At 42.4% G+C, this 15,287-nt stretch overlaps 1 protein-coding gene across 1 annotated transcript in view; it reads left to right on the plus strand.

Moving 5' to 3' along the window:
* Positions 1 to 13,104, plus strand: part of C5H4orf33 (chromosome 5 C4orf33 homolog) — a 98,772-nt gene extending 85,668 nt beyond the window's left edge. Inside the window, exon 9 of the mRNA XM_053253323.1 lies at positions 13,046 to 13,104. Coding sequence (XP_053109298.1) covers positions 13,046 to 13,052 — 7 coding nt within the window. The 3' untranslated portion in view covers positions 13,053 to 13,104. The remainder of the gene's footprint in view (positions 1 to 13,045) is intronic.
* The last annotated feature ends 2,183 nt before the right edge of the window (positions 13,105 to 15,287 follow it).

The raw sequence follows: 15,287 nt of genomic DNA on the forward strand, positions 1-15,287 counted from the left end.
TGGAGAGGGCACATGCAAATGCCACTTTTCCTCCACCGCTCAAACAGGATTGGTAGTCACTGACTATATGAACCGGAAGCCATTCCCATGCTTGAATTGCAGAACAAGGGTAAATCACCCTGCCATTTTTGCTTTATATGCTACTGAAAATGGAATGAAGTTAATCAGCGTGCCAAGATGGGTGTTGAATGATTCTCCCCGACATGCTGTACAGCCACTAGTTGCTTCTCTGGGTAATTTACAAGGCTCCCCGCTGTATGATAAAGCACAGGTGCTAAAGCTGTCACCCTGAGCAATGATTTATTAGCTTTTGTGGTAGTACAGCCCTTATGTAGCAGGCACTAAATCAAGAGAATGTATACAGAAATAATATGTTTCCCGAAGATGACCCATGGAGACTCTTTAACTGTTCTTGCCCTTTTACCACTGCTGTTGGTTTTGCCATCTCTTCTCATTATTTTAAAACCCACAGGATTCACTTTCTGTCTTAATTCCTAAGCAGCCAAGGCTGCTTCAGTGCTAGTTTTATTGCTGTGGATATCTAGTTGAAATGTCATACCACTAAGGAGCCAAGGCTAACATAGAAAAGAAGAGACACCCCAGGGCGAAATGGGATCATAAAGAAATTCGGAAGGCTGCAGCAAATCTTTCCTAGTCTGTCCTCCTTTTTGGCATCATTGGCATATGGGGGAAATTAGTCTCTCTGTTGAGTCCAGAGCATATTTCCTACACAAGAAAGGCTTCTTCAAGGAGATTTGTTCAAAGGTCTCATCTTCCAGTGTTCATGACAGTGACTATCAATCAAAGTCACTGCCTGTTGATTATCTGAGTACCCTTTGAACAGATTTGAGAAATCTTTAATTACTATTAAATGCCTGCCAAGTGTGGACAGAGGAGGGAAAAAAAAAACCCAGTCAGTCAATCAAAGTGTTAGTCTAGTGCAGAGGCTGCATTTTAATGAAAAGGCATTTGGGAAAAGGAAGTAAAATAAAATGTGTTAAGTAAAGTAGAAGTTAGCAGAAGAAAGGAAGGATTTAGTGAGCAGTAACAGGCCTTGCTAACAAAACAGGGATGTCTCTTAATAAGCATAGATTAGTTACTGTCTCATTAGAGGTTATATCCTCATCATATTGCAATAGCATTTTTTTTTAAAAAAATAATACTGTTATAATTAAGAACACTGGCTTACATACAGCAAGCTGCCTATCTAAGCAGCAGGTGAGCTTGCTGCTTCCATGCCCCTTTCAAGCCTGCCAATGCAGCTTACAAAGACAGGGAGTTCCCGTGCCTACTAAGAAGTACATGCTTGCACTTCCATTGCTACTCCCATAAGCTTGCACTTCTTAGGTAGTACAAAGCCTCCCTGCCTACACAAGCCACATCAACAGGGCTTAAAGTGCTGTGGAAGCAGCAAGCGTGCCTGTCATTTAGACATGCTTGCTGCACAGTAGGTTAGCCAGTGTTATCCAAACTTGATGACATGGCACCTCTTTCTAAACATACCCAAACTTCTGGACTCTAATCAAGACACTTCACTGGTATGCCTGCCTGACTTCTAAATGCCCTGTGTAATGCCCCCTTATAGCTTCTTTACCTCTGTCACACTGCTTCGTGCTTCTTCCCATCTCCTTAACCTTCCTTTCTACTGGTTTTTACTTCTTCACTTTCCTTGCACTTCTTCATTGCCATCCTAAGGCTACTGAGGCAAGTGACTCAAGACCCCAATCCTTTCTCTGAGTGATACTTTTTAACGCCTCATAACATTCTTAATACCTGGATGAGAGCTTGGACAGAAGAGACCACACCATCAGACTTAGTGCCTATGTGGAACATGGGGAATCCTGAACACTACTCACAAAATTTGATTGATTGATAGATAGATAGATAGATAGATAGATAGATAGATAGATAGATAGATAGATATTTATATTTACTTGATTGATTGATTGATTGATTGATAAGCTGCCTGACTCCAAAGGCTCTAGGCAGTTCACAAAAACAGACACAAGAAAAACAAAATAAAACAAACTATTAAAAACAGCAATTTTAAACATTCAGAGATTACTAAAAGCCTGGCTGTGAAAAAAATGTTTCTTAAGGGCTCTTTTGAAGGCTGGCAAAGATGTTAAACCACAAATGTCTATAGGGAGTGTATTCCATAGCCCAGGAGCAACTAAGGCCCGCCCCTGAGTCACCACCAGACAAGCTGGTGGCTTATGGAGATGGACCTCTTTCGAGAATCTCAATGTGTGGGGCGGATCATGCAGAAGAATTGCTCCACTCAGGTATCAGCTATTAGGGGGTCCACCACACCCTCACTGGTCCTTCCCCCCAACACCAAATCCTCCAAAGTCACCTCTGGTCACCAAAGTCACCTCTGGTGACTTTGGAGCAGAGGTAGCAGGGGTAGTAGTGTGTGAGTCCAAGTCAAGGCCCAGATGAGAAACTGTAGTGCCCATCAGGTAACACAAGACCTACTATTCTTGAGCCCAACTCGGGAAGAAGAGGCAGAATCAATGCATGTTCTCGATGAAGGTATGTTCTTGATCTGGCCAGGTTCCGGTTTTGAGTATTTCCCTTGATGGGGTCACGTTCCCCTTACCAGTAGGGTGGGAATCTGAGCCGCACAGCAAAGGTGGTGGGCAGTGTTCCCTCTAAAAGGAATTCCCAGATGTAGTTGACTACAACTTCCAGAATCCCCAGCTGCAGTGGCTTTAGCTTGCAGATTATGGGAATTGTAGTCCACAACATCTGGGAATCCCTGTTAGAGGGAACATGTGGTGGGAACAGGACATACAAAGAGCTCAGTGGTAGAGCATCTGCTTTGATGCAGAAGATGCCAGGTTCAATCCCTGTCATTTCCAGGGAATTATATGCACAGCAGGTTTTACCATGGGTTTACAGGGAGGCTTTACTGAAAACTTGAAGTTGTCCCCAAAATCTGCCACAAATAGTGGATTTTTTTTTTACCCCGGATATAAATCAGGCTACACTCTAACACACAATGAAAAACCTGAATTGTGTGTAAACTGCTCCCCGATAACTCACAGAGACTTGGGGGCAAATCTAGCCGATATGTGAATGCACCCCCTCCATCCCCCTCCTCTCCAGGGTTATTATTAGACCTTATTTGAAGAAACCTGCATTGGATCCCTCAGAGTTAGCTAATTACAGACCCATCTCTAACCTTCCTTGGTTGGGCAAGGTGACTGAGTGAGTGGTTGCTTCTCAGCTCCAGGCAGTTTTGGATGACACAGATTATTTAGATCCTTTCCAGAATTCAAGACTGGCTTTTGGGTGGGCTATGGGGTTGAGACTGCCTCGGTGAGCCTGATAGATGATCTCCAGCTGGTGAGCAACAGAGGGACTGTGCCTCTGCTGATACTTTTAGATCTCTTGGTGGCTTTCAGTACCATTGACCATGGTATCCTGCTGGGTCGCTTGAACGAGGTGGGATTGGGTGGCACTGTATTACAGTGGTTTCGCTCCTACCTCTCTGGCAGATTCCAGATGGAGTCACTTGGAGACTGCTTTGAAAAATGAGAACTAAAGTGTGGGATTCAGCAAGGCTCCATACTGTCTCCAATGCTTTTTAACATTGACATGAAACTGCTGGGAGAGATCACCAAGAAATTTGGTCTGGGATGCTATCAATATGCTGATGACACCCAGATCTATTCCTCTATACCAACTTCATTAGGAAATGGCATGACCCCCGCCCCCAAATGCCTGCCTGGAGGCAATATTGAGCTGGATGAGAGATAACAAGCTGGAGTTGAATCCTAACAAGATGGAGGTACTGTCTGTAGGGTTTGGGATCCAAGAGATGGTTTAGATCTGCCTGTTTTGGATGGGGTTACACTCCTGCTAAAAGATCAGGTTCGTAGTCTGAGAGCGCTCCTGGATCCCAAACTCTTCCTGGTTTCTCAGGTTGAGGATGTGGTCAGGAGTGCTTTTTAACAGCTTGGGCTGATATGCCAGATACGTCCATTTCTGGAGACAAATGACCTTAACATGGTGGCACATATGCTGGTAACCTCTAGGCTTGACTACTGTAATGCATTCTATGTGGGGCTGTCTTTGAACATAGTTCGGAAACTACAATTGGTACAGAATGCGGCAGCCAGATTGGTCTCTGGGTTTATCCGAAGGGACCATATAACACTGATTCAAAAAGAACTGAACTGGCTACTGATATGTTTATGAACGAAATACAAAATGCTAGTTATTACCTATAAGGCCCTTAACGGCTTAGGTTCAGGGTACTTAAGAGAGTGCCTTCTTTGTTGTGAACCCTGTCGTATATTAAGAACATCTGGAGAGGTCCAGTTATGGTTGCCGCCAATTCATTTGAGCCATTTTGGAAGGGCGGTATACAAATCAAATCAATCAATCAATCAATCAATCATAAACTCAGATCTGGGCCTTCTCTGTGGCTGCCCCAGGGCTTTGGAATGCGCTCCCTACTGAAATAAGAACATATCCTTCTCTGTTTGCTTTTAGGAGGACCTTTAAGATGTACCTGTTTTCCCAGGCTTTTAAACTGAAATTTTAATTTTAAATTTTAAAATGTGTTTTTATCTATTGTGATTTTTATCTGTTTTTATGAATTTTAAATGTTTTGTTTTATGTTATGTTTTAATCTGTATGCCGCCTAGAGATTTCTATACTAGGCAGTATAGAAATGCAATCAAACAAACAAACAAACAAACAAACAAATAAAGTTACAGAGGAGATGTGAGTTAAAGGGCTTCAAAATCCCCTTGTGAAAAGCTTCCTGGTAGGGTTAGAAAAGACTCCTGCCTGAAACCTTGGAGAAGCTGCTGCCAGTAGACAATTACTGAGCTAGCTGGATCAATGGTTTGATTTGATATGGACTCATGGTTTGATTTGATGTTCCTAATATACACAGGCTTATTTCCAATTAGACTTGTACAGTCACTAAGAAGTCTGATCATGATCACATGCTTGAGTCCATGGTAGATTTTAAAAAATATTTTCATTTCGATGCCTCGCATATGGGCAGGTTACTGCATTCTCTTGGACATTCCACCCATTATTCTGGGGCATTGGGAATTGCCACAGTACAGCTAGGTATTCCATTCAACTTTTGGCTTGAATGTGCAGCCAGAGGCGCTCTTACCCCTGGACCTTGGGGCCCCAGTCTGTGGCCTCCAAAGTCCAGGGGGCCTCAAAATGGCCAGGGCCGCCTCCTGCAGCCTGCCTCCATGCCCACGCTGGTGGTGGCAGCCAGAGTGACTGCTGGGCCTATCAGTTTGGTCCAGCAGCTCTTGATAACTGTGAGGCACTCCAGTGCCCCTGCACAGTTGAAATAGATCGTCGCAAGTCTGTGACGTCATGGGTTTGCGATGATCTATTTCAACTACATAGGCGCACTGGAGCGCCTCACAATTATCAAGAGCCGTTGGGCCTAGTAAACATTTTTGCTAGAAGGTGTAGGAATCTCCCCCTTTCACTTTGCCTGACTGAACTGTGGAGTGTTCATTTTTCACATCCAGAACAACTTGTTGTGGTGGTGGTGGTGGTTTTGTATACAGATGGCTGGAGTATTTTTTTAATGAGTGGTTGCCATGAAAGAGAGTCCAAAGATCATTCTTTTTTTGAGGATTCTATATTCCTGAACGCTTTTGAATATCTGGATATTTTCAGGTGGCTGGAATAGCCTTGTCACGGGTGGCGGGGAGCCCAAAGATAACCTTTTGAAGACTGAACATCTGGGTTGAATGTTGAAAAAAGGTCTTTGGAATGAAAGTCAAATCTTTAGTGCCTAGTCTCTGATTCTATGTTATTTCATGCTTATTTTGTGTTTTATATTGTACATAATTGAATGACATTTGGTATTATCTCTAGACAGCTTTTTTCATATTTGAAGCTCTCTGCTAAATGGACAGGGCCAGCACCGAATGGACAGGCCCAGAAGTTGCTCTGGCCACCACGGGGGGTGGGGAGGCCTGCTCGGCTCATCCCCTGGCCGCCACCCCTCGGCCATGAGGTGCACATGGCAGCTGAAATTCAGGGGTGGGTGGGGTGGAAATGGAGGTTTGGCATGGTGGGGTGGGCATGGGGTGGCTGCAGGAAACCCCACCAAAGTAGGTTTCAGGGGACCTCATGGCGGGGGTGGTTCAGGTGCCAAAATTACCTAGGTGCACACCTGGCAGGTAGATCAACTATGGTTCCAGATAAAAATTGGACTGGAATTGGCCTGGCCTGATTTTTTCAATTTTTCCAGCACTTCTAGCCAACTCTAAAAAGAGTCAATATTGGCTGACATCTAGTGCAGTATTGTATGTCTGTAATAATGTTCTATGGGGCTGCTGTGCCCCTCAAAGGCAGTGTTGGGGTTGCACAAAGTGCGTGATTGTGCATGCAGCACTTCTGCAGATTTCCCTTTGTCCCAAATGGGGAAAGTTACCAAAGCACCTTTGCAACTGCCCGTATTGTGCAGCCCCAATGCTGCCTTTGAAGGGGTGCAGCAGCCCCACAGTACAGTGTCATGTGTCTATAATGGACATGTAGTACTATGCTGAATGTTGACCATTGTCCCTTATGGCCAACTTGTTGCAAAGGAAAACCCTTCATACAATTCGTATCAAGTACATTTGAACTGTGGTCATGGTCATCCAGGGAGGGTCAAGGGGAACAGGTTGCCCCCCAAAAAGTCCTGCTGATACCCATGATTGTGGTTTTAAAAGATATAAATAAATTATCAAAAAGTGTATGAAATAAAACAGGTATTAAACTACAGGGTTTAAAGTCAAACTTGTTTCATTATTACAAGGTGCATAATTTGGGTGTCATGATCCGGACAGGAACAGAAACAGGCTGTAAATAAAACAAGGAACAGAAAGTGGCTGTAAATAAAATAGACATAGTTGGCTTACTGCAAATACTGTCTGGAATTAAGACATTTTTTAAAATCTGAAATTAGGGACAACCAGTATAACGAGAATCAGCCACAAAATGTTTGAGGCATCTCTTGTCTATTGGCTAGAGCAAAACCAGATTCACAGAGGCAGAGGGACTCCATAAATGTAATTCACCAAAATGAGAAAGGTGATAAAAGGCCTTTTTCTAGCCCTTTGCAAAGATAAATTACAGAGATGCTTTTTTTTCTAGCCTCAGATGAAGTGGATTTGTATAATAAACATTTCTGTTATATTCAGCTACTTTAGCCCAGACAGCTCAATTAGGCCTATGCGATAAAATACAACTTGGGTGCACTTTCTGAGCACTTAATGTGACTGAAAGCCTGTTAGTAAGAAATCTCAGAGAAAATAGGTCCTGTCAAGTGTTTAAGGAAATTGAATTGGTGCTGTATTTAACTCAGAGATCTGAAAACTAGGAGATAAAGCTGGATACTAAAGTAATTTAATTATATTGTCATATTGGAGTTTGATTTCTTTTTTTGTGATCTTATTTATTATTATACTTAATACATAAAAAAGCTATTTAAAAGGGGGGAGCATAAAGAGGCTTTGTCATGAAGGCCAATAAAGGCAAAATATTCCAAGGCTGCATGGAAGTTAGGTTTGGTGAAATACCTTTTTGGGGAAAAGCTTTGGGGCTCTGTGGGATTGTGCACATGAGTACACATTGTTCTCGAGTCTGTGAACAGCCCACAGTTGATCATAACTGCCACATGGATAGGCAGAGACTCCTATTCATGTAGCCAGAAAGTGTGGGCTGTGCCCTGGTGTCATGTGGCTTATAGGGACCAACCACACTGAATGAGTGCACCTGAGACTGCTTCCCTCATACAACGCCCACTACAAATACGTGAGCATGCTCCACCTTATGCATGGCATCTTTGAGAATTCTCTATGACCCATCAAATGAACTTTTATTTATTTGATTTCTTGCCCATTTTTCTCACATCTCAAGGATGTTTACAAATCAGAATTTGAAAACACACAGAAAACAATATAAAACAGTAGGCAAAGGTTAGGTGTTTTGATACCATGCCTTTGAACACAGCAATGTTTGTTATCTTTCAAAATCATGTATGGAACCTAAAATGACTGTATTTGTGAAACTTACAGTAGATAATTCAGACTTCAATCAGCATTGTAACTGAGGCGAGTCTCACGATTAGTGAGACTCGCCTTAAGAGGGTTTGCGGGGAGAGCTGCAGACAATCCCCAGACAGCCCTGGGCGGCTGGATCGGCTGCCCACATGACTGCCGGCTCCGTCATGGAGCTGGCGGTGGCGGTGGGGATTGGGGTCCGCGTGGCCCCCAGAAGTTCCAGGATGCCCCATGTGAACACACGGGGCATCCTGGAGAGACCCCCGAGCCTGGGCGGCTGCTTGCAACTAAACACCGAGCTGCTTTGCAGTTAAAACACCGAGGTTAATGGAGCGCTTGCTCTGTTAACCTCAGTTAAGGGGAGGGGGAATTACTGAGCTTTGCTGCCAGGAGCCACATGGCTCCCATTGCAGCACATGATCGGCAAAAAGTGGGCTAGGCTCCCTTAGTCCGCTTTTTGCCAATCGTAAGAATTGCCTCATTGTATATTTCCCCCTTCAGCAGTCATTAAGTTAAAGTACAATGAATCTGCCATAAATATACCATTTTTTGTTGTGAGCATGCACCTATCTATCTATATAAACACACACACACACCCCTCCCTCTCAAATAAAGTATAGATGTCAGTTTCAACCATTTGATCTGGTCCAATGGGGCTGAGGCATTCATACCACATGCTGAAGCATCACCAAGGGCACAATGGAGTCTCATTGTCAAACCCACACCACATGCATGTGGATAGGTAGGGTTGCCTTGTGAAAATAGGACAGATCTCCTATATCTTTAACAGATGCACAGAAGAGGGAATTTCAGCATATTTTGGTTTTCTTTCCCCTGCATGACAAGCTGCAGCTGTCGAAATCCCTTTTATTTGCATCTCTTAAAGGTGCAGAAGACCTGTCCTCTTTTCCATATGGCAACCCCAGATCTATATAATCAGACTCATCCAAGAATGCCTGGAGTTGTGCTAATTACTCAGTACCTGATGACTCACAGCTGAATGTGTGAAATGACACCCATTAAAAGTACTGTGCTTTTCCAGCTGTGGTGTTTGATGAGTATGGTCACAATCAAATCATCATCAAACAGTGAGTGGGCAAGTATGCAGAGATGGGCAAAATACTTGTAAAAGTGTTTTTTAAAGATACAAAACACCTGAGCAAATGTATTTTAGATACAAAATACTTGGTAAACAGCCAATAAAAATACAAACTACAAATTAGTATTGTAAAATACATATTAAAATGCAAAATACAATGCCTGAAAAAGGAAACAATTTTGAGATGTCTGTTACTTATCCAAACATGTTTCCATTTCCTTTAAGCAATACAACTTTTCCAAAGATTAAATCACTCAAATTTCGTCTTCTGGGGCTGTGAATCATCCTAGCAAAGGAAAATAACTGTTCCATGGGACCACTTGATGTTAGATTTGTGTAATATCTAAAAAAAGTAGCCATCAGACATTGGGATACCCATCCAACACACTAATTTTTCAACACTCGATCAGATCAATAATTCCAAACAACATAATACCCTGTTTCTTTTTGCTATGTTTCTCCATTCTTATTCCATGGGCGTCTACTGGATTTTTTGGGGTGGTGCTGGAGGAATATACACAAAGTATGTCAATAGAAATCAATATACAACAAGATGTATCCAATGTTAATCCTGCTTAGAATAGACCCATTGAAATAACTGAAAGTTAGTCATGGCAAAGGCTGTAATCCTATAGCTGTGGCATAGTCAAATGAGCAACCAGTTGTATTTATGGTTAAGCAATCATATGGTCAAATCATATGGGGAGGAGATCTATTCCTTTTACCGCAATTAATCTACTCCCCACTTTCCTCTCTATATGCTATTCTTGAAGCACTGAGAACAAGTGTGGGGGGGTGTTTTACAGGAGTGACTCAGAAGGATTCCCCTAAACCTAAGCTATTACTCAGTAAGAAGGCTGAAAAAAGGTTCTAGTTTATATACAAATCAAAAGGATTTATTTGTGTATCCTTCTACAGATCAGAAATATTCTAATTGCCCCATCAGCCAATGTGGTGTAGTGAGTAGGTTGTTCAATGAGGACTGGGAAACCCAGGTTGAAGCCTTCATTCAGTCATGAAGCCCTCCTAGTCAGATCACTGGGTGATCTATTTCTATTCCACTCTCTATTTCTCAGCCTAGCTTACCTCAAAGGATTGTTGTGAGGATAAAATGGGGAAAAACAAACTTGGGATACTGTACATGGAATCATCTGCTCCTGTGAGGTGCTTCTCCCTCCCTCCCTCCCTCCCAATGTTACCAACTTTACAAGCTGTTGTGAGGAAAAATATGACTTTTTAAAGAAGTCATAGAAAGCTTTAGAAGCTTTCAATCCGTCTAAGCAAGCAGGGCTGCTTGATTTCCTGTATTGTTCTCTGTGTCCCACAGTGATATTGAGGCCGTTTTCATGAACAGCCTAACCCAGGGTAGAGCAGGCTGGTAGTGGGAAGTGTCGGGATCTTTGCAGATCCTGGTGCTCCCATATCACCTGACCTCCTTACTAAACCTGGCTGTAAACCGAGCTTAAGGGTACAAGCACACCCTTAACCCAGCTGCGTACACCCCTAGGACACACAGAGATGAGAGACACAATGAGTTCTGGCCACATTTAGGTGAGGTAAAAGCAGCCTTCTCCCCGCGCCCTCCTTGCCTGTTCTTGGCGATCGTGAGAATCACCTCAATGTGTCCCACTCCCACCATAGCCAGGTAATATTTAAAGCCAGCGCAGCACTCTGCATGCCCTCCAGCAATCTGTACACAAAGTTCTCTAATGGTAAACTTCAGACAGCGAGTATGCTGATGCTTTGTTTCATGAGTGGAAAGAAATTGACATTTGCTACCATTTGTCAGCCACAGTAAACAATAGGGGACACATACAGGGAGATATTTGTAAACTGCTCTGCAAAACAACCTGCCTACGCTTTAGGCAAGTTGCAAATTTACACAGAGACTTGACCAGAAGAACTTCAGCCTCGTCAGGCCAGGCTTTTAGTTGCAGTTAGAGCAGGGGCGTAATTATTATAGGGCAAGGGGAGACAGTTGTCTGGGGGCCCACTGCCTTGCCCCCCCGAGGAAAGTCACATGACTGACTCCCCCAGCTCAGGCTTCCTTCAGTTGTATTCATTCTTCAAAATTGATGTGAGTGTTAAGACCTGGAGCTACCAGAACAGCATGCCTTTCTCTAGTACCATTAAATGACTTGCATCATCTGCAATTTACAAAATCTTTTAAAAGATAATTTAGGATGATGTTCTATTGTGGCACATAGGTGTGTGTGTGTGTGTGTGTGTCTGTGTGTGTGTGTGTGTGTGTGTGTGTATATATATATATATATGAATGAAATTTTAGTATGCTTTTTGTTACCACTATTCAGCCTCATTTAAGATTTCTTTACTTCATGAGCTGAGCTTCAGTGAGGGGGGCCCATTTTAAAATCTTGTCTCTGGGCCCACTCCAACCTTGCTACACCTCTGAGTTAGAGGGACAGAGAAACTGTGCGGTAGGGAGTTCTCTTGCATCCAAAATGGGGGGGGGGCCTGCCTCCTTGCTCACATGCCCAGACTCCCATGACCCCCACCCCTCATTTCCCATTTTATTAACATAGACAGCCTTTCTCTTCCCCCCCTTTGATTTTCAAACTTGGCTGGCTGACCAGTCAGCAGCAAAGTAAAACTTCAGAGGGCAGAGATGGAGGAACAGAGCACATACTTGAAGATGCTTGGAAGCCAATGGGCTGCCTGCTTGCAATAAAAGCAAGAAAACAAAGCAGTAATTGGCTGAAATGTATTTTGGTTTCAGCAATGTATTTTTAAAATACAAAATTCCCGAACAAATGTATTTTAGATACAAAAAAATTTCTGAAAAGTATTTTAGATACAAAATACAAAGGTATTAAAAATACGTATTTTAAATGCTTGTATTTTAGATACTGTTCATCTCTGCATGTGTGAACCAGCCCAGTGAACTAAATTATGCACTTGACAGAACTTGGATCTGATGCTTTGAGGATTATGCTATCACTCACATAAGCAATGCCAGAAACCAAACTGTCTTCACTTTATAGCCTTTTTGACTAAGAAAGAATAAAGAATTAGGCAGGTTTCACATCAGCATGTTGTTGTTTTCCCCCACACGCTGATTGCTATTGCTGCTTGACAGCCTATCAGTATGAAGCTTCCATCATGTGTTGGATCTCTCCAGGAAAACCTTTTTAACACATGTAGGCAGTAATCAGGCTTAGAGCCAGAAAAGCTGCTTTGATGTGAAGAAGAGGAATGGAATGCTAGTACATTGTAAAGGCAGCAACAAATTGTCAGACGTCACAGGGCTTAGATCAGGAGACCTGCAGATCAGACACTGCTCCCTGTGCCACTGGGGCTGCTGATCTGAGAAGGGAACTTGAGGCAGTTTCAAGGTTGGGAGAACTCACATAACAGTCCAGTATCATACTGGTCCAGGAAGTCCAGGAAGTCAAGTGGCACCAGAGGGCTGGGCCAATTTGGTGCCCCTATCAAATAAAAAGATCAGAAGGAAAAATCCTCTCTTCTTTTATTGCAGAATAGGCCTGGTCTGTTCTTCCTTTTGAATTTTTCCAGGTTCTTGCAAGTGATGGCTTAATGAGTCAAATGAATTTTCCAAACTTTATTTTAAAACTGTTCATCAAGGAAGAAAAAGATTGCATTCCAATAATCGGAGTACTTTCCCACTAGTTCCCTATCTTTAATTAGTCTTACAGATTTCCAGGTAGTTGGTTACCTGATCTCAGGTAGATAGTCAGCAGCTAGGGAAAAGACCAAAAAATGCCTTTTTTAAAGCCAGGTTTATTTCTAAGAGTTTTGGACTACCTATCCACTTGCTATTCTTCTTTCTCTCATCATTTAACTTTTCCCAGACAGGGGCCCTTTAAGACCACAAAAGCATTTCAAAGCTGACTCTCTTAATGTTTTCTTTTCTCTCTTCTAGTTACTGACCATGACGTGTCTACGTGACGTGTCTAGATGCCATGACATGTTAACAGGTACAAAGATTAGAATCGTTCAGACAATGGTTTTTCCTGTGACAATCTATGGATGCAAAATCTGGACTTTAAAGAAGCAAGATAGAAAAAGCATTGATGCTTTTGAACTCTGGTGCTGGAGAAGACTTTTGAGAATACTATGGACAGCCAGGAAAACAAACAAATGGATCATAGAACAAATCAATCCAGAATGTTCACTCAAGGCACAAATGACCAGGCTCAAACTATCATACTTCAAACACATTATGCAAAGATACAGTTCCCTTGAGAAGTCAATAATACTGGAAAAAGTTGAAGAGAAGAAAATGACCAGCAGCAAGGTGGATGGACTCAATTACAATAGCAATGAATGCACCACTGACAGACATTAAAGGCCAAGTTGAAGACAGACCATTCTGGAGAGAATCTATCTGTGTGATCGCTAAGAGTCAACACCGAATTTGCGGCACTTAATCAATCAATCAATCAGTTACTGACCACCTAGCAGTCCTTTCTGTGCCTCTTTCCCAGCTTATAGTTTGTACTCTCTTCTGCCTGCTTAACGTAGCTGTTTCTCCATATTTTGTGGCTTTGATGTTGATTGGCAATATTTCCATGCAGCCATCTCCAGAAAAGAAGCCTGCTTGACCAAACTAATGCTAACTGAAACATAACCAGTCTTGGGTAATCTGTTTTTGGACTAAAACTCCTAAAACAATGGCTGAAGGCCAGGGGTGATGGGAATTGTAGTCCAAAAACAAGACGTTACCAGCCTTGAGACTTATACTGTAAACTGGCCTCCCAAGCATTCCTTATCTTATAAATAAGATATTCATGGAGTGGAGTGGGTGGCTTATGCATGGAGTGGAGAGGGTGGACAGAAAGAATTTTTTCTCCCTCTCTCACAACACTAGAACCAGGGGTCACCCCATGAAACTGAAGGTCGGGAAATTCAGGATGAACAAGCGGAAGTACCTTTTCACACAGTGCATAATTAATCTATGGAATTCTTTGCTATGGAACGTGGTGATGGCCACCAGCTTGGATGGCTTTAAAAGGGCTTTAGACAGATTCATGGTGGACAGGTCTATCAATGGATACTAGTCTGTTGGCACGATGTCTGACCAACCTCAGAGGCACAATGCCTCTCAATACCAGTTGCAGGGGTGCAACAGCAAGAGAGAGGGCATGCACATACCTCTTGCCTGTGGGCTCCCCAGAGGCTTCTGGTGGGCCACAGTGTGAAATAGGATGTTGGACAAGATTGGCCTTGTGCCTGATCCAGCAGGGCTGTTCTTATGTAAATATATATGATAAGACATTTTTGGAATGCTGGTATAGAAATTAAATAAATAAATAAATAAATAAATAAATAAATAAATAATACTTAAATAATAATTATTTATTACATTACTTTTGCTCTTATTGCATTTGGCACTAAGAACAAATGCATTAAGAGCAAAAGTAGAAAAGCCAACAACAAACAGCAAGTGCCACCTTTGTAAAGAAGCAGATGAAACAGTGGACCACCTAATCAGCTGTTGTAAAAAGATCACACAGACTGACTACAAACAAAGGCATGACAAGGTAGCAGGGATGATACACTGGAACATCTGCAAAAAATACAAGCTACCTGTAGCCAAAAACTGGTGGGAGCATAAAATTGAAAAAGTTGTAGAAAATGAAGATGCAAAAATATTATGGGACTTCTGACTACAAACACACAAACATCTGCCACACAATACACCAGATATAACTGTAGTTGAGAAGAAAGAAAAACAAGTTATAATAATCAACATAGCAATACCAGGGCATAGCAGAATAGAAGAAAAAGAAATAGGAAAAAAAAATCACCAAATACAAAGATCTACAAATTGAAATTGAAAGGCTGTGGCAGAAAAAGACCAAAATAATCCCAGTGGTAATTGGCGCCCTGGGTGCAGTTCCAAAAGACCTGGAAATAATAAAGCAGCAAATAACAGCAGTGTCAAAGAAGATTAGCAGATACGAAGCCAGAATCACACAACACAGGCAAAATCTCCAATTCCAGTTGAATCAGAGATGTTTCTACCAAAGCATAGCAACGTAGAAACACCAAATAAAGAAGAAACAGTGCAATTCTGGGGGAAATTATGGAAAAATCCAATAGATCAGGGGTCCCCAACCCTGAGTCTCCAGATGCTGTTGGACTACAATTCCCATCATCCC

This window comes from Hemicordylus capensis, chromosome 5 (genome assembly GCF_027244095.1).
Source record: "Hemicordylus capensis ecotype Gifberg chromosome 5, rHemCap1.1.pri, whole genome shotgun sequence".
NCBI classification, from domain to species: Eukaryota; Metazoa; Chordata; class Lepidosauria; order Squamata; family Cordylidae; genus Hemicordylus; species Hemicordylus capensis.